This window comes from Cnephaeus nilssonii, assembly GCF_951640355.1.
Source record: "Cnephaeus nilssonii genome assembly, chromosome: 5".
Classification (NCBI taxonomy): Eukaryota; Metazoa; Chordata; class Mammalia; order Chiroptera; family Vespertilionidae; genus Cnephaeus; species Cnephaeus nilssonii.
Genome location: NC_137076.1, coordinates 50418239 through 50442624, shown reverse-complemented (window position 1 = coordinate 50442624; position 24386 = coordinate 50418239). Strand labels below are relative to the sequence as shown.

The 24386-nt window shown below is 34.0% G+C and overlaps 1 protein-coding gene across 2 annotated transcripts; it reads left to right on the top strand.

The window, feature by feature from the left end:
- On the top strand, window positions 1-24066 carry RBM46 (RNA binding motif protein 46; the record flags this gene model as incomplete). Of its 2 annotated transcripts, none has more annotated exons than XM_079773046.1 (4): window positions 1-151; window positions 1653-2120; window positions 2598-3380; window positions 23867-24066. In XM_079773046.1, the coding sequence occupies 4 exons, from the start codon at window positions 1-3 to the stop codon at window positions 24064-24066; spliced, it is 1602 nt and encodes a 533-aa protein (XP_079629172.1). The 2 variants fall into 2 exon arrangements, with proteins under 2 accessions (XP_079629172.1, XP_079629173.1); XM_079773047.1 differs by lacking the exon at window positions 23867-24066 and adding an exon at window positions 18025-18080.
- Window positions 24067-24386: the final 320 nt, after the last annotated feature.

Here is a 24386-nt window from a genome sequence, read left to right as displayed (position 1 = left end):
ATGAATGAAGAAAATATAGATGGAACAAATGGATGCAGTAAAGTCCGAACTGGTACGCAGAATGAAGCAGCATTACTTGCTCTGATGGAAAAGACTGGTTACAACATGGTTCAAGAAAATGGGCAAAGGAAATTTGGTGGTCCTCCTCCAGGTGTGGATTTGTTTATGTTAAAAAAAAAAATCGAAGCTTTAGTGTAGTCATTTTCATCATGTATATATCTTTACAAGTATCCCAAACAGTAGCTCTATTTTTTGTAACTGCTTTTAGACCTTAGCAATAAATTTTTTTTGTTACTCCTCACCTGAGGATATTTTTCCAATGATTTTTTAGAGAGAGTGGAAGGGAGGGGAAGAGACACAGAGAAAGAAACAATGATTGGTTGCCTCCTGCATGTGCCCTGACCAGGGCTGGGGATAGAGTCTGCAATCAAGGTATGCACCCTTCACCCTTCAGTACACAGGCCATTGCTCTATCCACTGAGCCAAACTGGCTAGGGCAGCAGTAATTTTTAATGTTAGGGAGAAGGTAGATTTTATAATGTTAGGCATGTTTTACCATTACAGTTTTTAATTCTCTTGCATTAAGAAGCAGTTGAGAAAGAAATTAGGTTGGTTTAGAAAGAAGTCAGGATTGAGTCAGTGTGGAAAAGGGTCCTCTAGAAATTAAAGGGGAGGTCTTTGGGAGGAATTTGAAAGACCAGTGAGTAGAGGAAGGAGTGGTGTCTACTCTAGATGCAAATCAGATGCAAACAGATAATCCTATATAATAAAAGGCTAATATGCAAATCGACCGAACAGCGGAATGACCGGTCGCTATGCCGCGCACTGACCACCAGAGCGCAGATGCTCAACGCAGGATCTGCCTCCCTGGTGGTCAGTGCACTCCCACCGGGGGAGCACCGCTCAGCCAGAAGCCGGGCTTATGGCTGGTGAGTGCAGCGGCAGTGGCAGGAACCTCTCCCACCTCCCCAGCAGTGCTAAGAATGTCTGACTGTGGGGAGCGGGCCTAAGCCGTCAGTCGGACATCCCTCGAGGGCTCCCGGACTGCCAGAGGATGCAGGCTGGGCTGATGGGACCCCTCCTCCCCCAGTGAATGAATTTCGTGCACCGAGCCTCTGGTTAGATATAATGTTTTGTTTTTCTACCAATAGCCAATGCATTTTCTTTGCTCAAAACACTCCAATTAACTTCCTATCAGACTTAAAATGAAATCTTGGCCTCCAGTTACATTGATGACCACATTACCTACTACTTTACTCCTCCCTCAAGTACATGTTAGCCATATAGCCTGCGTGTTCTGAGTTCTAATATACAAAGCACTTGCTTTTTCTTCTTCCTGATATATCCTCAGAGCTCATTCCCTCATTTCATTGAGGTGTCTGCTTAAACTTCATGTTATCAGACAAGATTTACCTGACTACAAAAACTTAACCCTTCTGTGGCTCTATTTTTATAGCACTTACTACTCAGTCTTCTTTCTGTATTGAATATATGCTTCATGAGGGAAGAGGTTTCTGTTTTGTTCACTCTTGGATCCCCCAGCACCTAAAATAGTACATGATACAAAGAAGGCTGTCTACATTTGTGCAATGAACGAATGAATAGTGAATATAAATATCTTATTAAAATTTATCTGTATTTTTGTCTTTCAGGTTGGGAAGGTCCACCTCCACCTAGAGGCTGTGAAGTTTTTGTAGGAAAAATACCTCGTGATATGTATGAAGATGAGTTAGTCCCTGTATTTGAAAGAGCTGGGAAGATATATGAATTTCGACTTATGATGGAATTTAGTGGTGAAAATCGAGGTTACGCTTTTGTCATGTACACTACAAAAGAAGAAGCCCAGTTAGCCATCAGAATTCTTAATAATTATGAGATTCGACCAGGGAAGTTTATTGGTGTATGTGTAAGCTTGGATAATTGCAGATTATTTATTGGAGCTATTCCCAAGGAAAAGAAGAAAGAAGAAATTTTGGATGAAATGAAGAAAGTTACAGAAGGAGTTGTAGATGTCATTGTTTATCCAAGTGCAACTGATAAGACTAAAAATCGTGGTTTTGCATTTGTTGAATATGAATCTCACAGAGCTGCTGCTATGGCCCGGAGAAAACTAATTCCAGGTAAGCCTATCCTTTTTAAGGTTATTTTTCCATATTCCCTCAATTGTAAATATTTAAAAATGACAGTACCTTATAGATGAATATTATGAAAATACATAATGCCTTTAGAGGAATAAGGATTAAGTTAGTAAGTAAATGAAGTTGTTTATATGAAATTAATAATTATTTATAACTTACTGATTAATGGATGATATATTTATAAGTTAATTGTTGCTTGATAAAAATTCAAAAGACAATGTCTGATTCTTCTAATGATCTTTCTTTGAAGTATATTTGTTTTGTTTAGTCTTAAAATTAATTTTACCATAAGTTCTGATTAGTTTTGCCTTAGTAAATTTTCATGAGTGGGAAACTATAATACTTAACCAAATATATTGATATGTATTTGAGTTTCTGCTTCTTTGGAGAAACAGTTTTACTTAACAATATTTGACTTGTGTTTTAATTGTCTTCAGATTAACTTATTCTTTTTTGTAGGAACATTCCAACTATGGGGCCATACCATTCAAGTAGATTGGGCTGACCCAGAGAAAGAGGTTGATGAGGAAACCATGCAGAGAGTTAAAGTTCTCTATGTTAGAAATTTAATGATCTCAACTGCAGAGGAAACAATTAAAGCAGAATTCAATAAATTCAAACCTGGTGCAGTTGAAAGAGTAAAGAAACTTAGAGATTATGCTTTTGTTCATTTTTTCAACCGAGAAGATGCAGTGGCTGCTATGTCTGTTATGAATGGGAAGTGCATTGATGGAGCAAGTATTGAGGTAACACTGGCAAAACCAGTAAATAAAGAAAATACTTGGAGACAGCATCTTAATGGTCAGATTAGCCCCAATTCTGAAAACTTGATTGTGTTTGCTAACAAAGAAGAGAGCCATCCAAAAACTCTAGGCAAGCCACCAGCTCTTCCAGCTCGTCTCAATGGTCAGCATAGCCCAGGCCCCTCTGAAATCGATAGATGCACTTACCCATTTTTTCCTGGAACAAAGCTTACTCCAATTAGTATGTATTCTTTAAAATCAAATCATTTCAATTCTGCAGTAATGCATTTGGATTATTACTGCAACAAAAATAATTGGGCACCACCAGAATATTATTTATATTCAACAACAAGTCAAGATGGCAAAGTCCTCTTGGTATATAAAATCGTTATTCCTGCTATTGCAAATGGATCCCAGAGTTACTTCATGCCAGACAAACTCTGCACTACGTTAGAAGATGCAAAGGAACTGGCAGCCCAGTTTACATTACTTCATTTGGGTAAGTTTAAAAATACTTTAAATAATATTGTAGAATATGGAATATTATAGGTTATTTGTAAATTTATTTATTTTGAATTCAACTTTAGTGGTGAGTATTTAGCATAAATTTTACCTCAGTTTTATGAATTTGTGGTAAATTTTGTTGAGACTTTAATCCTATAGAGACTTCCTATGTTTAGCTTATTTATTTTTTAAAGTATGTTTTTATTGATTTTAGAGAGAGAGGAAGTAAGAGGGAGAGAGAGAAACATTGGTATGAGAGAGAAACATCCATTGGTTGTCTCCTGCACACCCCTTACCCAGAATCAAGCCAGCAACCCTGGCATGTGCCCTGACTGGGAATGGAACTGGACACCTGTTGGTGCATGGGAGGATGCTCAACCAACTGAGCAAGCCACACCAGCCAGGGCTATTTAGTTTTTTGAAACATTGCGTATTTACTTTAGAGTTTATGATTCTGTTTCATTAGTTTATTGTTTTGCAATGACTGATCCTAATTTGAAATAATTTCTATATAAGTTACAGGGTTTGTTACTTAAACCAATTTCTTTGGGGAAGCCTACCCCGTAATCTTTTTTGGGTGTGGGGGTAGGTAGTTGGTAAAATCAGAGGCATTTTAGATGGGTCATTTGTAGACAGCTTTATGCTCACCAATCTGGAAATTACTCATGAAAGACAAAAAGCATAATTAAAAGATGTTTATGACCATTAATTTCAGGCTTTGATAAAAGTAACTTTCTCTAAAACATTTGTGGGATAGTTAAAGGCTTTGGATCCTTTTGTAGTTCATAAGTATGATGATTGGGTGGTCACACTCTTGTGTGGGATGTGCCTCCCACAAACCTTGTTCCATCTTCACATTTTTCCCTCTGACATAAAAAAAGAAAGACTTTGGGCCATATGCTAACTAAATATTTGGCATTGTGAAGGAAGAGATGAAATATTGCTCTGGTATTACCCTACTTTCTGTTTTTTAGTGTTTTGTTAGCTACCCCCTTCCCATCAGTTTATTTCATTTTTCAAATTGCAGCTATATATTTCAGTTGGTGATGACTTTGTACCCCAAATAATATTTATTAGAAGAATAGTAGTTTCTTGAAAATCAACTATAAAAAGGAAAGTTTACCTACTAAGGATTATAACTATGTGTTTTTTATTGTAGCTGTCAAACTCGCTAAGCTTAAAATTGATTTGTTATATGATTGCAGAACTGTACTACTGAAGCTTATATCCATTTAAAATTGATATCCTTAAATTTGTTAAGATAGTAAAAGAAAAATATTGCCAAAAGGGAAAGTAATTTTTACATATTATTTAGATTTGCTTATCCATTATAGCCACTCCCATGGTATTATGAAAATTTTTAGGAGATTCTGATTTGGAGAACTGGTCATAAATTTAGGACTGAAGGTAGAGTTCCCTTCAAAGAAACTTTTCAGTACTGTCCTTAGTTATTACTTTGGAAATATTTGGTAAATTTAGTCATTTAAGTTAATAAATTATTAGGTATGGTTTCCATCAATGTACATAATAGGAACCTTTTATTTTTCTTTTAATAAAGACAAAGTTAAATATAAAATTAGGTGGGTAGCAAATAATTCAAATTAGGATTTTTAGAGAAAAATGGATCAAATTATTATTTTGGAGTAAATATAGATAATTAGTTGCTGAGCAAGATTTTCCCAGGATACTTATATCTGATCCAACATGGTAATGCTGAAATATATTTTATTTCTATCCTCACTTACTTACAAATTTAACTTAAATATGATTCTTAAAACATAGTCTCCTTAGTTTATTTTATGTCAGATTTTTTTATTTAGACATGGTTTCTCCATCTGGTTCTCCCATAAAGAAGATCAGATGTTAAATGAAACTGGAGGTTTTTCATCAGCTTTTAATTTAATATTAAAATGATTTTTTTTTTTTACTTGAGTACTAGGACCATATTTAACTTGTAGCTTTTAGTTCCCAAAGAAAACCCCTGTTCAGGTACAGTATTCCTAGCTTGATTATGTTAATTAGGAATAAAATAAACTTCAATAAATGAAATCCTTAGAGGGCACAGGCAGTTTGCTTTATAGTTATCTATTTTAGATTTTATCAACTTTATATTAAAGCTTCTTATAATAAAAACTTGAATAATTTGTGTTTTATATATTTTTCCAGTTTCTATTCACCATTAGAGAAAAGAGCTAAGCCAAATATAAGCCAAAATTTTCAATTAAACTTTACGGGCTTGCTTGGATGCAGTATACAAGGCCTGAGGCCTTGTCTACAGACAGTAACAGAAAATTCCTTATTGTAATTGTCTAGAAATATGAGTAAAGTTTGAGTTAGAGGCAACTGAGGAGAAGGAGAGAGAGAATTCAGGATGTGGAAGAGTCAGAGATCAGGGGTCTAGGAATGTGTGATTGAAAAACAAATGTCAGGCTTTCAGTTATTATTTAAGTCACTTAAGGTGCCGTAGACAGCCAGGAGATTATAAGATGCCACATGGCAGGTAAAGGATAGAGTTAATGTCATTGTGGTGATGATCTGATGTGCTTTTTCCATTTATTAATATTTGAGTGTCTGGACTTTTAAAAAGTTAATGTGTTTTTACATGAAGTTTCCTTTAGATAAAGTTTGCAGGGTTTAATTGGATGTTCAGGGTTGAGATAATGGTGGTAGTGTTGTGTTCTTAGAGGGGAAGGGGTGTTGTGTTTGTTATTGCTATCCTGCTAAATATTTACATGTTTCAAGCCTTGGATTTTTCTAAGATCTTGAGAGGTTATTGATTTGTTCTGGAGTCCCTCAAATGGAGTTCATTAAGTATTAAATAACCTTTGGCTCTTATTTTATTAAAGAATTTGAATATAATTTTCTAGTTAGTGAAATTAACTATTATTTTAAGATGATCTCTTAGAGTGTAGTAATTACTTTAATACACTTCTAGTCTTTCAATTTGATGCTATTTTTTTTTTAGTTTGATGCTATTTTGAACATTATTTAATCTTACTTTGATGAGTTTTGTTAATTTAGCTTTTTATTTCAGAGCTCTTTAAGAATATACTTTTAATGTCCACTTTGTTTTGGCATTACCATGTTCATTTTTCAAGTTTGAAAAAAAAGTAGACTTTATTTAGTTAAATTAAGACTCTCATTAGTGTTATGAGGAAAATAGTTTTTTAAAGGGTACTAGGCATCTAAATGAGTACTAGAAATTTGAGAGTTTACTTTTAGTGACCATTTAGTGCTCTTACCAGAATCCCAAAAGCACTTGTTATATAGTCCCTTAACATTAATTTTTAAAATATTTTGGGTTTTTATTTATTTATTTATTTTTGGTTCCCATTTAAAGTGAGCTCTATTTTAAGCAAAATGCCCTTACATAGGAGGAAAGCTGGAATTAATGCCAAAATTGAACCCTCATTTTTCTTTTACTTCAAAGTTAGAGACTACCTTCATCCTCATAATGTCAGAGAATAAACTCTCTAACCTCAATCGATAGGATGAGAAATTGTGTTAACTGGTTATATTTAGGAACTTGTAATAAGTGGGATAATCATTGAATTTAATGGGTGGAATACAGAATTGGGGCATAGGAGATAGATAGCTCTATACCAAATATTTGATGTATGGAGACTTCTTGGGTCATTTAATATCATCCTTTTAAATAAGACTTCTGTTTCAAAATACTGTATCTTTAATAATAGATCAGACTATGAGTATGAATAATTCTGCTATTCTTCAAATTTTGCCTCTGTTTTTAATTGGGGCCTTCCATTATTGCCACTACTTTCTCCTGGAGGATTATTCATCATCTAGGACTGGAATAAGCAAAATCAAGGAGGTAAAGAAAAGCTCTGGAGAGTTATAATTTTGAAGAAGAAAGTCTTGGAGAATACTTACTGGAAGGAGGGAGGTCACCTCAGTGTGTATTGATAATTCACCTTGAGAGATATTTATTAACAACTCATTCAGGCAAGGCATTTATTTTCTTGTTTCTATGTTTGCAATACTGATGAAGTAGGTTTTTTGTTTGTTTGTTTGTTTTACTTGTATGACCACCTAAAGTTTTAAGATAGGGATGAAGAGCCTCTTGTTACAAACCAGCTTATGCCATTGATTTAATTTAATCTGAGTATTCTGTTGTTTTGGCCATGACTGATGAAGTTTTAATTAAAGAACAAATCTGTTTTGAATGCCTTTCCTGTGCTAAGTGTACTTCCTAAGCAATCTGGAGCTAAAGATAAATAAAACGTTGTTTTTGCTCTAACGGAGTCACAGTCTACTGAAGAAGGCAAGCATAGGGTATTTTGGAGTACAAAGGAAAGGGCACACCTCACACCCGATCTGTGTTGTAAATGGTAAGAAGAGTTTATGGTCAGAGAGGGACACCACATGAGAACATTTAGAAAAACAGCATGGTGGTGGGTTAATGGCAGAGTTGTATATAATGTTTGTTTTGGTAATTTTAGTTAGATTTTAATAATTGGAAATTAAAAGTAAGTGGACTTTAGTTAATTGAAATTTCAGCAGTTCTGCTTTTTAAAACTTTACAAGTACTGTATTTTTTTTATTACAACTATGTTGATATTACTTGCTTTTCCTCTGAGCAAGTACTTTTTTTTCTAGATTAATCTATTCTGGTTTGTGTGGACCATTGTATGTGTGAATATTCTTCTTTTTAATATTTCCTGTATTTTCTTTTTTCAATATTAATTTTATGGCTGACATGCATATTACTTCTCATATTTGACTTTGTAATTACATACATTATTAGAATCTTTACTTTTTTCTGGACAGTGAGTGGTAAAATATTAGTATATAAATTCCAACTATGATCACTATTTGTTCTATTTTTTAAATATTTAAATTAGATTTTGATTTCTGTTATCACTTATAACTTGGTTGAAAGTTACAAAATAGAAGACAGCAGGATAAAGGAATAGTATTCTGAGAAGTTTAATTGTGAAAAATAAGGTGCTTTTTTCTTATGAGCTGTCATTATTTCCAGATTGATGGGCAGAAATACAAAAAATCAAATTTGATTTTAGAAATTTGCCAATAAATTGAAAGAAAGAGAAACTTTCAGTGTTGTTGTTGTTTTTAATTTAAGAAATAATTTTAGGAGACTCTTAAGCTAGGTACCATATAATGGTACTGTATTATAATGAAAAAATTAATTACAAATTATTAGAAGAAAAATGATAGTTTTAGAAAGTTATTCTTTCCTTTCCTGTTTTAATCACAGATTTGACCATTATGATAGTATTTCAGACTGATATATTAAAGAACAAAATTTGCTAAGTCTGCTTTAAAATTCACTTAAACAAGAAGTAGCATCAGCATCAACATTTTATACTTTAATTTGTTTCCATATGATCAAGTGGTGAGAAGAAATTTCCATTAACTCAACTATGTGTCTTTGACCCTCCATGAGGGCCCAATATTCATGAAAATATACTTCTATTCCTCTTGAAATTTAAATATTTTTTCTAACAGGCCATCATGTGGTATTCCTTATAATTTTTATCCTACTAACACTTGTATTAACAGACCATAGTTATTATGGAACTAGAGGCCCGATGCACAAAATTTGTGCAAGAGTAGGCCTTCCTTCCCTGGGCTTCCCTCTGGCCCCGGCTTCATCCAGCAGGACGTCCAGAATGGCGTCTGGTCTAATTAGCATATTACCCTTTTATTATTATAGATTAGTACTGTGAGAGAAGCTGCTTATTTAATACTAGAGGCCCGGTGCACGAAATTCGTGTTCTCGGGGAAGGGGGTGTCCCTCAGCCTGGCCTGCACACACTCTCAGTCCGGGAACCCTCAGGCAATGTCCGACTGACAGCTTAGGCCCACCCCCACGGCAGTCGAACATCCTTAGCGCTGCTGTGGAGGTGAGGGAGGCTCCCGCCACTGCTGCTGTGCTCGCCAGCCATGAGCCTGGCTTCTGGCTGAGTGGCGCTTCCCCTGTGGGAACTCACTGACCACTAGTGGACAGCTCCTGCTTTGAGCATCTGCCCTCTGGTGGTCAGTGCTCATCATAGCAACCGGTCGTTCTGCCGTTTGGTCGATTTGCATATTAGCCTTTTATTATATAGGATAGTAATGAGTAATCAAATAGAAGTACAATAATCTACAGTCTCAGCCACCAATAAACTATGACCTTGGAATGGCAAATGAATCATTTACTCTTTGTGGACCTCAGTGCCTTCACATATGAGGGTTTTATTTGGTGAACTTAAGTACTCTCTTATCCTCCCAATTAATGGTTTTGTTTAAAGTACGGTTAAAAATCTTATGAAGGACCAAAAATAATACTTGAATTTTTTTGTCTACCAAGATACATACTTAAGTTCAAATAGTTGAAAATTAAGAGCTACTTCTGCATGAATTAACTCTCAGTTTAATATTCTTTACTTTATACAGTTCAAAGCTTGTATCTGTCTACCTTACAGCAGAACAACTAGATTAAAAAATGAAAGGTTCAGTCAGTCACCTGTTTTATTTGTATGAACATGTAATGCCTTTTGGTTATTTTCTTATCTAAATTTGTTAATTATAATCAAAACCAAGATTTTATAAAACAGCTTAATTACTTAAAAGTTTTGAAATTAATTTTCTTTTTGTAAACAGAATCTAGGAAAATGATGTATATTAAAACATATCATCTGACTAATATTTTTCCATAGTTGTTATTAACTGGCTAAAGTGATCATGTGATTTCATTTACTTTTATACATTTGTTTAATCATGCTTGATCTTCTATCCTATAATTTTTTCAACATCTTTAACTAATACTTTCCTAAAATACTTGTTCTGATTAATAAAACAGTTTTAACAGTTGCTACTGCTTTATTTATTTATAAATACAACATCTGATTTTGTCATTTAATATTTTAGAAAATAATGTTTTGTAAAATTTCCCCTCTTGAGTTAATGTCACAATAAAATTTGCCTCATATGTTCCGTTCTTATACATCAATAGCAATGCATAATTTTGCCACATGGTGTCACCTAAATATATTTTTTAGCCTGGCTATAAATAGAATTTCAGTGTTGTATTGATTTTTCTCTTCTATGGTTTGCTTATTTTGGGGGATTTAGAATCAATAAAGTCTGTGTGAGAAGCTGCACATAGCCTTCAGCCTATGACACCTTTATCTCTGCTTCCTACTTTAGTAGATAGTGATTGCTTATACTACAGCAGTATAATTTAGTGAATGAACTAGTAAATGGAGACAGAAGTTGTTTTGGAAAATAGGTTTTACTGCGGTGAAATTTATTCAAGTGACCATCTATACTTTAACCACTTTAAAATTACTCCATGTCAGTTGCTTCTGTGCCTTTCGGTTAAGATTAAATATAGAATCTACTCTTTATTAGCTAATTTCAATTATATTATTTATCCTGGAGTAATACATCCTTTATCTAAGACCTGGTAGTGCAGTACCTCCAAGAATGATGAACTTCCCTTGGGGATTTAAATAAAACAAACAAACAAAATAAACTTTAGTTTCCCTAATTAATTAGAAGCTTTAAATAACCAGAATATTAATAACTACTTGGTTTTTCTTGTTTCTTGAATTTGTAGTATTTGGCTAAACATATATTAGTTACTTTTGTGCCATTATTTATCTCATGGCAATTGATATTTGAGCTATTAAAAATGGCCTATATGTAGACTTTATATGCATAATACATATTTTATGAAAATGATTTATTTGACTAGCTACATACCTTCCTGCATTGCTGTGATTCAGTAAATATAATCTGTATACAACACTGATAATAATTCTATATAATAAAAGTCCAACGACCGAATGGTGGAACAACCAGAACAGCTGGTCAACCAGTCACTATGATGTGCACTGACCACCAGTGGGCAGACGCTCAACACAGTAGTGGGAGTGCCGCTCGGCTACTCGGGATGAGCAGCGCTTTCACAGCAGGCTGATCCCCGCAGGCCACACCCCCCACCAGTGCATGAATCCCATGCACTGGGCCTCTAGTTTATACTATAATTGTATCTATGACTTTGGTTAAAAAGTATATAGGAATGCAATAATTAGAAACATCAATCTGTAATGCCTGATATTTTGGTGAGTTTACTCTGAAATACCTCTTTTGTTATGTGTTTAAACAGTATAGCTTGATTTTTATACAAAAATTAATTCTATTGGCACTCTGACTCTTGAATAAATAAAAAATGTAAACTGGTATGTTCAAATCCAACTTCTTTAATAGATATCTATGTTGGCCTTCACTTTTCCTTCTCTCTCTCTTTTTTTTAATCCTCTTCCAAGAATATATTTTTATTAACTTTAGAGAGAGGGGGAAGGAGAGGGAGAAAAACATCCATCAGTTGCCTCCCTATATGCCCTGACTGGGATTGAACCTGCAACCTAGGTATTTGCCCTGACTGGAATTGAGCCCACAACTTTCTGATGTATAGGACAATGCCCCAATTGTTTGAGCCACCTAGCCAGGGTGACCTTCATTTTTTCTTTAGCTTTTTATTTTCTTTTACTGTTTTTCTAAGGATATTACTAGAGATACTTCACTTTTTTAAAACCTTCATAATTCTATTTTCTAGATAGATTGTTATAATTATGACTGCAAGGTCATTAACTTTTTTCTTGTTACCTTTGTTTCAGCAATATACAGTAGGTCCTCGGGTTACATCGGAGATCCGTTCCTACGGCGCTACATAACACGATTTTCGCCGTAAGTCGGAACCCCACCTACATAAGCAACTACATGTCACTCACATGGAGCACATACACAGCAGTAATGAAGTGAAACAGTTAAAAATATTTAAAAGAAAGATAATAATTCCTGACCTTTACTTGTGGTAAATAAATAATAAAAAACATAAAGCACATATGTACATACGTCGAAATGACGGAACTTTTCTTTTTTATAAATATAGGGGAAATGGCGATGTAACCACGAAACTACATCGAGTCCGACGTAACCCGAGGACTATCTGTACTAGTCTGCTTGTTTGCTAGTTATATTATGGGGTAAACAAATCAATTTGCAGTATATGTGTCATATATGTGTTGGGCTTTTTTTTCTTCTACTGCTATATTAATTTTTGGTCCAAGGATGATCAAATCTGTAGTTGAGGATTTATGAAAGTATTGGATTATTTTGGGCACAGAATTATAAGGCTCAAAGTGAGTCATTATGAATCTTTGGTAAAAAGGTTTAAAATTGTATTCTGAACTATATAATTTTTACCAAAAGCAAGAGTTAAATAATTCAAGCAGGGAAGTGTTAATTTAAATGAGTCTCACCTGTGTATATTATGTGTCTACATTTGTTTCCTTGAGAGATCACAAATTGTTTCCTTGAGTGATCAAGAGTCCCTTGAGGGATTCCTTGGTATGAACTATAGGTATGTCATACATAGAAATAGTAATGACAGAGCATTGGAAAGTTATTTCTTTTGTCTTATGAACTAGAGGGAAAGAGGAGATACTAAGCAAGAGTAGAATTACTTACCCTGTGAAAGCATTCTCTTAGCTTCTGAGGGGTATTTACAAATACGATGAGGTAGTCATGATTTTTTCTTTATTTCATATGATTTATTTAATAGTAGACTCAAGATTTTTAAGTTCTTGCATTGAAATGAATCTAGGATATCAAAGCCAGATTGAGTCATTCTACTCTAGAGATTCTCATCCTCTCTAATAAAATGGCAATATGCAAATTAACCATCACTCTGCTACATAAGCCACACCCATCAGCCAAGCCACGCCCATCAGCCAATCAGGGCGAGTATGCAAATTAACCCAAACCAAGATGGCTACAGCCACAGAGAAAAAGGTTTCCCAGGTAACAGAGGAAGCCAAGCTTTCCATAGCTGTTGCAGGCCTAAGCCTCCACTCAAGCTACAAAGTTTCAATTATAGAAAAACAAATTCAAACAAATGGCGGCAGAATGGAGCTTGAGAGAGCAGGCCAGGGTTGCTGGCGGCAACAGGGGAAGCAAAGCTTTCCGCACACCCTGGCCGGGCCCACCCGCTTAAGGCTACAAAGTTTCAATTGTAGAAGGTGAATTAACTGCCACAGAAATGGCTGCCAGAGCCCCAGGCTTGGCTCCGCTCCAGGCTACAAAGTTTCAATTATAGAAGGAAAATAAATTCCAGATACCAGGGCCTCTGCTTGGGTTGCCAGGAGGCGTGGCCGGTCTGCAAACCACCACAGGCCCCTCTCTCAGGCCGCCCCACACCCCAAGGGAACCCCACCTTGATCCGGGACACCCTTCAGGGCAAACCAGCTGGCCCCCACCCCTGTACCAGGCCTCTATCCTATCTAATAAAAGAGTACTATGCAGATTGACCATCATTGCAACATACAATATAGCTGCCCTCATGTGGTCAAAGATCCTGCCCCCATGTGGACACAAGATGGCCACTACAAGATGGCTAGCAGGGGAGGGCAGTTGGGAGGCACCCGGCCTGCAAGGGAGGGCAGTTGAGAGGGACCAAGGGAGGCACCCGGCCTTGCAAGGGAGGGCAGTTGGAGGTAATCAACCCTGCAGGAGAGGGCAGTTAGGGGTGACCAGGCCGGCAGAGGAGGGCAGTTGGAGGTGATCAAGCCTGCAGGAGAGGGCAGTTAGGGGTGACCAGGCTGGCAGAGGAGGGAAGTTGGGGGCAAACAGGCTGGCAGGGGAGCAGTTAAGCATCAACCAGGCTGGCAGCGGAGTGGTTAGGGGGTGATCAGGCTGGCAGGCAGAAGCGGTTAGGGGCAATCAGGAAGGCAGGCAGGCAAGCAGTTGGGAGCCAGAAGTCCCAGATTGGAGAGGGTACAGGCTGGGCTGAGGGACAACCCCCTGCCGTGCACGAATTTCGTGCACCGGGCTTCTAGTATTACAATAATTAAATGCAAATTAGAAAAGTTATGCAATATTCGGACTAAATTTTATTCTGCTTAGAGTATATCTTGAATGTTTGTTTATTTTATTTTTAGAGAGAGAAGAAGGGAGAGAGGGACAGACAGACAGACATCGATGTGAGAGAGAAACATTGATCAGTTGCCTCTACGAGCTTTGACCAGGGCATCAGGTATGTGCCCTGACTGGGAATTGAATGTGCAACCTTTTTTGGTATAAGGGACGATGCTCCAACCAGATGAACTACCTGGCCAAGGTTGTCTAGGATTATGTTTGCTTTGGGCATCAGAGTTTAATTAAACCTTGACAGCTATGGAGGACTTGAAAACTGTTATATGAAGTAGGACAGTGAACAACTGAAGTATTTGGGGATGTTTAACCTGTACATACTAATATTTACAGGGGGAATATGATTGCTATCTTCAGATGTTTGAAGAGTTGGCACATGGAAAAAAGACTAATATGAAGCTCCAGGGTTTGGAATTTAGTCTATTGAGGAAAGTTTCAGGGAGGTAGATTATGCTTTTATATAACCCAGACCATGTAAGCTTTTAAACTACTACTAAAAAAAACCTAACTTTTTATGATTTATTTTAAATATGTTTATGTTGTTCAATAAATGCATGGGAGAAGGAAAGGTTTTGTATTAGATTTAAAATTCAGAATTATCTTCCTTACACCTCTTGGAGTATATTACATTAGTCTTGCTATTTTGAAGTCCTCTGAAAAATTGCTTTTTGAAAATGTTATTTAAGGAAGTTTGTTTTTGGCATTATTCTCATGACTCTTTTGTTTATTATTTACTCCTTTAGTCTTTCTGTTCTCATTGTAGGTTATTAACTGGCAGCTGGCTGATTGTTAATCCTTGTTAATGCAGAGTGGAGTGAAAGTAGGTTTCCAGTACATGAAACACAGAGCTTATTCTTGTATTATTATTTATTAATTTTTGTATTATTTTCTATATGAACAATGATAAACCTACTTTTGCCCCACTTTCTATATGTTAGTTAACAAATACTGAAAATTGCTTTGTATACAGTCCAGAGGGTCACCGTAGTGAATCAGACACAGTTGCTACTTTCATAGCGTATACATTCTCTTGAGGGAGACTGTTATTTACAGTTACAGTTACAGTTCTGATAAACACTGAAGTATACAGGCTGTTATGAGAATGTATAATTAGATGATCTGACCTAATTTGAGATGAGAGGGTCAGGAACTAGAATATTGCATTTTAGAAAGAATTTCAGCAAAAGGAGATTTAGTACTTTAAATTTAGTACAGCACATAGACTCAGAATTCCTGGATTCACATCCCAGCTTTATTACTTACTTGGAAAAGTTACTTTAACCTTCCTGAACTTCAGTTTCTTCATCTGTAAATGGGAATAGTAACTATTTATTTCATAGGATAATTACATGTACTTATTTAAAATTATGTAAAAGGCCCACAACACTGCCTTTTTTATTTTAAAATGTGCCATATAAGTACTGAAGAATAGTGTTCAGAAAACAAAGCCAAAACATTGGAGTTTTCTATAATTAATAATAAATATTATTACTACTATAATAATTAAGATTCTTTGAGCACTAATATGTTAGGCATTGTGCTAAATGCCTTTATTTAATACTTTATCCTGATAATATCAGAGATGAATATTATTTTAATGTCTATACTTTTTTTTTTAACGAATAAAGAAACTGAGGCTTTAGTAGATTAATTAGCCCAGGAACCCCAGTTAGCTAAGAGGTGTGTTCTTAACTACTATTCTTTCTACCTTCACATGATTCTAATGAAAAACTGACCTTTGTCTTATGTTAAACATTTGATAACACACGGTGAACATGTGGGACATTATTGGCAAGTTATTTTTCTAACAATTAAAGTACACTGAGATGGGATTTTCCCCCCATGTTTACCTCCTTTTCAGAAACAGTTTTATCCCCATCAAACTTGTAAACCAGACCACTCTAGTATATTGTGAACGTAGGACATCTGATTGAATCCTAAGTGAATCATTATAAGTTACAAAGATCTTATGAACATAATCTTGTTAACAAGGTAGCTTTGGGATTTTAGGTTTGTGCTTGGACAAGCATTGCCACTGGGAGGCATAGTGTCAACATGGCAGGTGATATGTGGTTTTCTCCATCAGATACTATGCAGAATGGTAATAGTTTTTAGTTAATATACACTTATACTCATTTACCATTTACATATTTATAATTTCCTTTGCTCTCTATTCCTTCTACACTTCCAAGCTCCCACTATGATTGTTTCTTTATTCTGACCAAAGGACATTCATTTTTATTTTCCTTTGGATATGCTTATGACAAATAACCTCAGTATAATTTGCCTGAATATTTCTTTAATTTACCAGCTTTTTGAAATAGTATTTTTACTTGATAAGCAGTTATTTTCCTTTAGCCCTTCGAGGTTATACTTACACTAATTGTCTTCTGGCTTCCTTTGTTTCTGTTGAGTAGTCAGCTGATATTTACTTATTATTCCTTTGAACATAAACTATTTTTTTTGCTCTGCTACTTTTAATATTTTCTTTTTATCTGTGATTTTCAGAAATGTTACTATGATAGACTTATATGTACTTTCTTAGTTTTTATCTTAATTGGGACTTTTCACTACTTCTAAAATCTATAGATCAATGTTTTTCACCTGTTTTAGAAAGTTCTAAGTTATTCTGTTTTCAAGTATTACTTTTGTCCCATTCTCCTTTATCTGGTACTCCAATTACACATATGTTAAATCTTTTTACTGTCATCTTTTCTTGCCTCAAAGATCCCTCTTCAGAATTTGCCGTCCTTCCAGGGGAAACACTCCTTCAAAAGATGTGCATACTTCTCTGAGTTTTCTTCTTTGTTTAGGGCCTCAGTCCCACAATTCTTTACTGCTTTGGTCATTCTCAATGCTTTCAGGTAGATATTTTTGCTTTTATAATAATTGTCTACATTTTCAAGTTCTCACTGGGAGGATTGATTAGTTAGTTGCCTATTTGATCATGTAAAACTAAAAAACATTGTGACTTTTTTCTACTGAGTTATAATTTTAAGATGACTATTTAAAAAATCTACACTTTTCTGTGGATTATCAAATATTTTTCATTTGTTCATACTTTTATGTACAGTTTCTCAGTATAGACTTGGATATACATTTCTACCAGAAAGCTTTAAGGCACATAAAGAGATGAATGCCTAAAATGGATGACTGTCTAGAGTTGTACTGTATATTGTTAAATTAGGCTTCAAGTAAATAAAGTATAGCTGTTAAAAATGTTTTTTAAGTTTAGTGTTACTTTGGCCATCCATTCATCTCTTTTTAAGGCCGAAGGAAAAGGTACTGATCTTTATCAAATTCATTTAGATTCTTTGGCTATCTGCTTATAGAAACTAGATAATTTCATTTGTTTTTAAAATCCTTTATTTTATTAGTAAAAGTAGTCCTTAGAAAAACAAACTAAGAAGGACTTGATTTGTACAGAAAGATATGTTCTTTTTCTGGTAATGTATTAACTCATAATTTTCATTCAAGTAGCAATATACTGTTGTCTTTGCTCATCTTCACAGAACTTCAAAAATGATAACTATTTGTCACCTGTTTCCTTTTCTCTAAATTTATTTTCCTATTTACTGATAAAAAGTTTTAACTAAAATTATCAAGGATTCCATGCACTCCCAAGATAGGGATAACATCAATTTAAAGTCTCAATTCTCTTCTGTCTTCACTGCTTACAGACAGGGAACACAATCTCTTCAGCCTGGACCTATGTAGAAGAATTTGGAGGAAATAAAAGGTAAGAGAAAATCTCTTAGGAATATTAAATTATATATTTAGTTTCCAGAAAGCCAACTTTAAGTTATTCTTATAAGGAGAAATAATTAAAATTTTCCAATAAAACCTTGTGAAATATTTTTATTATTATAGTTTTATTAATTATAAACCCATTAAGCAAAGTTTTAAAAAGTTAAACTGGTTTCCATATTTCAGGTGTTCTCAACACGTTTAACATGCCTAGTGTACATTGTAAATCACCAAAATGGTAAATTGTACGTTAAGGTCGATGTAGTTGGAATGGGTATGTTATGTATATAGATTATCTAGCATTTCTCAAACTTACCCGAAAATAGAACTTTAATTCTTTTCAAATTTAGTAATCTAAAATTATTGTTGATAGGATTTAGAATAAAAGTTATATTTATGAGGATTCACTGTATAGTTTTTTTTAACATGGAACTGAGAAGGATAAGCTTTAATAGGAAATTAAAGGTAGTCTGTAGTTTGAGTAAAGATTATTACTATATAAACTCCTTTTTACATATAGAGGCAAAAAGAATGTTGTGGCCCTAGCCGGTTTGGCTCAGTGGATAGAGCATCATCCTTCGGACTGAAGGGTTCTGGGTTTGATTCCAATCAAGTGCACATACCTTGGTTGCAGGCTTGATTCCCTGCCCTGGTTGGGGCCCATACGGGAGCAACCATTCGATGTGCCTCTCTCACACTGATGTTTCTCTCCCTTCTACTCTTTCTAAAAATCAATGGAAAAATTTCCTCAGGGGAGGATTAACAACAACAACAACAAAAAATGTTGTGGTTGTGTGGGTAGCAAACCATATACTAACAAGTTCTGTGTTCTTGAATAGGTTACTTTACCCTTCTGTGCCTCAATTAATCCTGTTAAAGAGTAAAATAATAGTACTTACCTTGTCAGGATTAAATAGTGTTGATAATGTATAGTTATTTTTAGCACATAGTAAGTGCTCAGCATATAATAGCTTTTATTAATATGCTGCAGATTCAAAGAAATATATTTGTTATGCTTTAGACATAACTGTTTTTATAGGTATTAGCATAAAAATTCCAATATATGGTATTCTCAGAACTACCTTTCCCTATAGGTTCTTATATTTGAAATTTTGAATTATGAGGACTAATTTTACTGATAGAAATGAAACTTGAAACGAGTTCTTTTTTAAAGGATTTTATCTTCTATTCACTTTTGCCCAAATATTATTTCTAGTGAGCTACAGTTTTCGAGCTATTACTGAAGCCTAGATTGTTGCAGTTCAGATCATAATTTTTTCTCTTATAGGCTGCCGTTCTATTACTGTCTTTCTAAGTGGTTTAGAAACTAGCATTAAAAGAAATTTGACATAATTAATCTCTTAATACAAAGTAGCAAATTGGAAGCACTAGATATGATTTGTTTGGTCTCTTCAGCTTTTTGAAAGGAAAGCAACTAGGCTTAATTTCAGTACAAATAGCTAGATGCATACTATTTCCACTTGGTTCTTTTTGAGTTTTGTTTGTTTGTTACATCTTGGCCTCTGGAGGTATTTGAGTTTGTAATCACTCTGTTTAATATATTTCAAGAATTTTTGTTTTGCTTTTAAAGTTTTCATATTATATGTTATTCCTATTAAAAGTTCTTGCCAAACTGATTTATAAAGTTCTTCAGTGACACAACTGTTTCTAAGGCCAAACAAATTTGGGAAAAACTGTACTGTGTACTCCCCTGGGGAAATCATAATGCATATTAGCATATTGAATAATTGTGGTGGCAGTCTGTTTTACTGTCAAACTTATCTTTCCTAAATTTTTCCAAGGTTTTTTATTTTTTTGCTAAGGGATTCTTCTTTTGAGGTACTTCAATTGTATGGGATGTAGTTTGGGAAACACTGGAATTAACTCAAGAGAAATAGTTGGGTTTGTTTATAACTTTATTGAGATATAATTGAAATATAATAAAATGCACATATTTAATATCCACACTTTTCCTGGCTGGTGTGGCTCAGTTGGTTGGGTGTTATCCTATGCACTGAAGGGTGGCCAGTTCAATTCCCAGGGAGAGTGGGCTTGATCCCTGGTAGGTAGCCTGCAGGAGGCAGCTGATCAGTGTTTTGCTCTCACACAGATGTTTCTCTCTCTCCCTCTCCCTTTTCTTTCTAAAAGTCAGTTTAAAAAATCATAAAAAATAAAAATAAAAACTATACTTTGGTCAGTTTTGACATATATTCATCTGTTAAATGACACCACAATCAATAAACATTTCCACCACCCCTAATGTAATTCATTCCTCCTCTCTTTCACAGGCAACCACTGATCTGCTTGCTGTCACTATAGATTGGTTTGCATTTTTTAGAATTTCAAATCCTTGTTTTTGAATATTTAAATTATAATCTTCAGATAATTTAAAATCAAACAGTTTCTTAAAAATAAACCTATAGATATCACTGTTTCAAACTTATATGGGATGGTATATTGTAAACTTAAAAAGCCATTTAGTTAAAATCAAATGCAGATGAAATTTTTTCTGAATTTGAATCTGAAAAATACCATTACTCTAGTAAAAATAGAGAATTAACCAACTAGAACTTTATAAGGAACCAGAGACAGTAACTTCCTTTTTTATCCAGCTATCTATTACTAAGATTAGCATACTCAAAGCCTCCTCTAAATCATCTTAAAACAGACTGACCTAAACTACTCTGGGCTTAGTCTTAGAAAAAACACAAACAAAAAACATCGGCCATTTAATATCTACTTCTTGCCCTTTGCTGTCAGTTGCCAGATAGGAAAAATCAAGTAGAGGATAAAAACTATCTTTTTAAATTTTGTCAAAATATAATTTTATTAGGTAAAGTAAATGAGATTAAAAAAATCAGTGAATTTGATCATACTAATGTATTTCAGCCAAAAGTATCACTTAAAATTTTCTAGTTAATGCTTTTTAAATATTTCATAGGTTTAAGTTGCTTAATAACTAGCAATTCTAAAAAATCTCCCTTCTACTTTACACTTAGTTTTTGATGTTCTGTACTAGGATGGAAAGTACAAAGTAATAAATGATAAATGTTATTTATATTTTATAATATAGATGAACTTTTTAAAACTCTATGTTTGAACCCAGCTGTACTTTACCTTCTGGGTATGTACAGTGTTATTTAAAAAACACTTTGTTTTTCAGATGAAATTCAGTGGCCCAGTGAAGAAAAACTATTGAATTATTTCAATCATGGTTATTTGAATATTAGCAATTGAAATAATAAAATGATGAAATAACATTAAAAAATTTTAATGTCCCATCAAAATGGAAATAAATGCTTAAAATATGAGGAATGGGAAATGTATTGCATAGATCAAAATATCAGGTGCTTTACTCTTACAGATTGGTGTTGGGAGTGTAAAATGGTATAAGCTGTGTTTGATAGTACCTCAAAAAGTTAAATATAGTGTTACCATATGTATCAGCAATTCAATTCCTAGGTATTCACTCAAGAGAATTGAAAACATATGTCCATGCAAAATCTTGTACAAATTACTTCTTAGCATTATTTATAGTAGCCAAAGGTAGAAACAAGCTTAATGACCATTGACTAGTTAATAGATAAATAAGATGTTGTATAGTATACATACAATGAATATAAAATGGGAAGAAGTTCGGGTACATACTACAACATGGTTGAACCTTGAAACCATTTTATGCTAAGAAGCCAGTTAGAAAGGATGACATAAATTGTATGGTTCAATTTATATGAAAAATCCAGAATAGGCAAATCTATAGAAACATAAAAATTAGTGGTTGCTGGGGCTGGGGGAGAAAGAATAGGGAGTCACTGCTAATAGGTACTGGGTTTCTGTTTAGAGTGATGAAAGTATTCTCTATATTGGTGTGGGTTGCACAACTTTATGAAATACTTACAAATCTTATAAACATCTGAAGCTTTTTGTTTTCTAATCTTTGTAGTATTTGGGGAATATTTTCTTCTCTTGATTTGTCCTGTATGAATGAAGTCATCAGTGTCAATTTCTAATTTTGTATTTTGATTAAGTCTCCTTAAAAATGTGAGAATACAACAGTTGAGTAGAGTATTTTTAAAATTAAAGGCTTACATTGTGGTACTATCAGAAATGCACATTTCCACACCTAAGCACTATATGTCATTAGTCAGTTTTCTGACTATGTTTGAGAAATCTTCCTCTGAAGGTATCTCTTCTGTCCACATTTCATGAATAGGCTGCGTTAGCTCTTGAATGGATATAAAACCAAAGTGAAAGTGGTTTCTCTGTGAAACATTTCCCCTCCTACTAAAGATCTACTCTTCTCAGTCTTGTCTATTGAAATTGAAAGAGCTTTTAGTTGTGTCATAGCCACATGGCTCAAAAGAAATCGACTGGATTGGGGTAATTATCTTTAGGAGGAGAGAACCAGAACTTTTTCTAAAGTAATGATTTGAATTATAGGAGCACTAACTTTCTGTTTATACTTAATACCATAACCCTTCAGGCAAAGTGGATCCTTTAAGAGAAGAATTCTGTGATACCTGCAGTTATCCTACTTTGGTATCAAAGTAATTCCTTATCCAATTTTCAAATACTAGGAATATTTTGAACTGGATGCTTTTAATGTCTTTATGTCTTCTTGGAACAAACTGCTTTTACTAATCTTGTGGTACCATTAATAAAAATACAAAGGTTATAAAGTTATTCTAATTAGTGTTTTACAGTGCTGGAAATCAAACCAATGTTTAATTGATTTTTATTTTTCCATTTTTTTTCTTAACTAGGTCCTTTCTGATGTTGCTTGAGCTTATTCTTCTGCAGTTGATCTCATTCCTGTTGGCTAAATATTAAGTCCCATGACAACATTAAGTTAATGCTCATTTGTTTTAGGCCTCATATATAGTTCTAGGAAATATAGAAACAAACTTTTATCTGTATATTAGATGACCTAATTCCTTTTCATTCATTCTTAAAAACACAACTTCTATAAATAATCATTTTATAGTTATTGTCACACCTATGGCTTATTCTGTACTAAAGAACATAGTTGAGTTTTTGGAAAATATGGGATTTACAAATTTGGTCTTTAATATTCACACACATCTATAAACATTACAATTAACGAAGCAGGAAATTATTGCTGCATAAGATGAATGTTTATTGTGAAGCAGTAATATTTCAAATGTAATTGTTTTTTTAAAAAAATTTGGTTAAATTTTTGGATTTTTCTATACTATAAGTTGATAATGTTTTTTTGAAGTTTATTTTATAAAGATGATTCATTTTACTGTTTTATGGTACCAGTAGGATGCTAATATTAAATTGATGTGTTGAGTTATATAAATGTTTATATTAGTATTTAAATAATGAAATATTGGACAGTTAGTTTTATGGTCCAGGGGTGAATGTTTTTGCTGGTTTGATACCTAATACAGTTTCCAAAAGAGAAGCAAATATGAATTTGCTGTTTTTATCTTTAGAAATCAGAGCTTTTTTGTGATAAAAAAGACACAAAACAATTAATAGATATCCAAAAAATAGATATCCGAGAATGTATTTTAGTAAGATCTCTAAAGCACTGTCAGTGAAAGAAACATAATACTGATTGATAAAACAGTCAGGATTTGCCATGCAGTGAATACTGACACAGTCTTAACCAGCAATATAGTATTGCCAGGATTTTGAGTGTTAGAACATTATGTTAAATGGTGATTATAGTTTTAATGCTTTGTCTCTTTGAATTAAATTTGTATCCATAAAGATGTGCAGCATAATTGTTCATGTATTTATTTACAGACTACAATTTCCGTCGCAGCTCAATAAATAGTCTTTCCCCTGTTAGTGCTACCCTCTCTTCTGGGACTCCCAGCGTGCTTCCTTATACTTCAAGGCCTTATTCTTATCCAAGCTATCCCTTATCACCAACAATATCACTTGCTAATGGCAGCCATGTTGGACAGCGACTGTATATCTCCAATCAGGCCTCATTCTTCTGAAGAAATACTGTAAACATGAGTATGAAAGTTTCTTTGTAAAGCATGCTAATTAAAACACTGTTCTATTTTAGAATTGGGTTTGCACTTTTGGTTTTAAAATGATAGATATATATTAATTTCAACAACATGAGCCATAATTCAGAATAATCCACCATTGTGTAGAACTTATAAAAATGTAAACTTTTGCCACTTTAAATACTTCTAATTCATGAGCAAGCAATAGAACCCATTAGTTTATGCTAAAATTTTTGCATAATAACTTCGCTACATAGCATTTTGCAATATTAAAGCACTTGCAGACAATGGTTACACTGGATTTG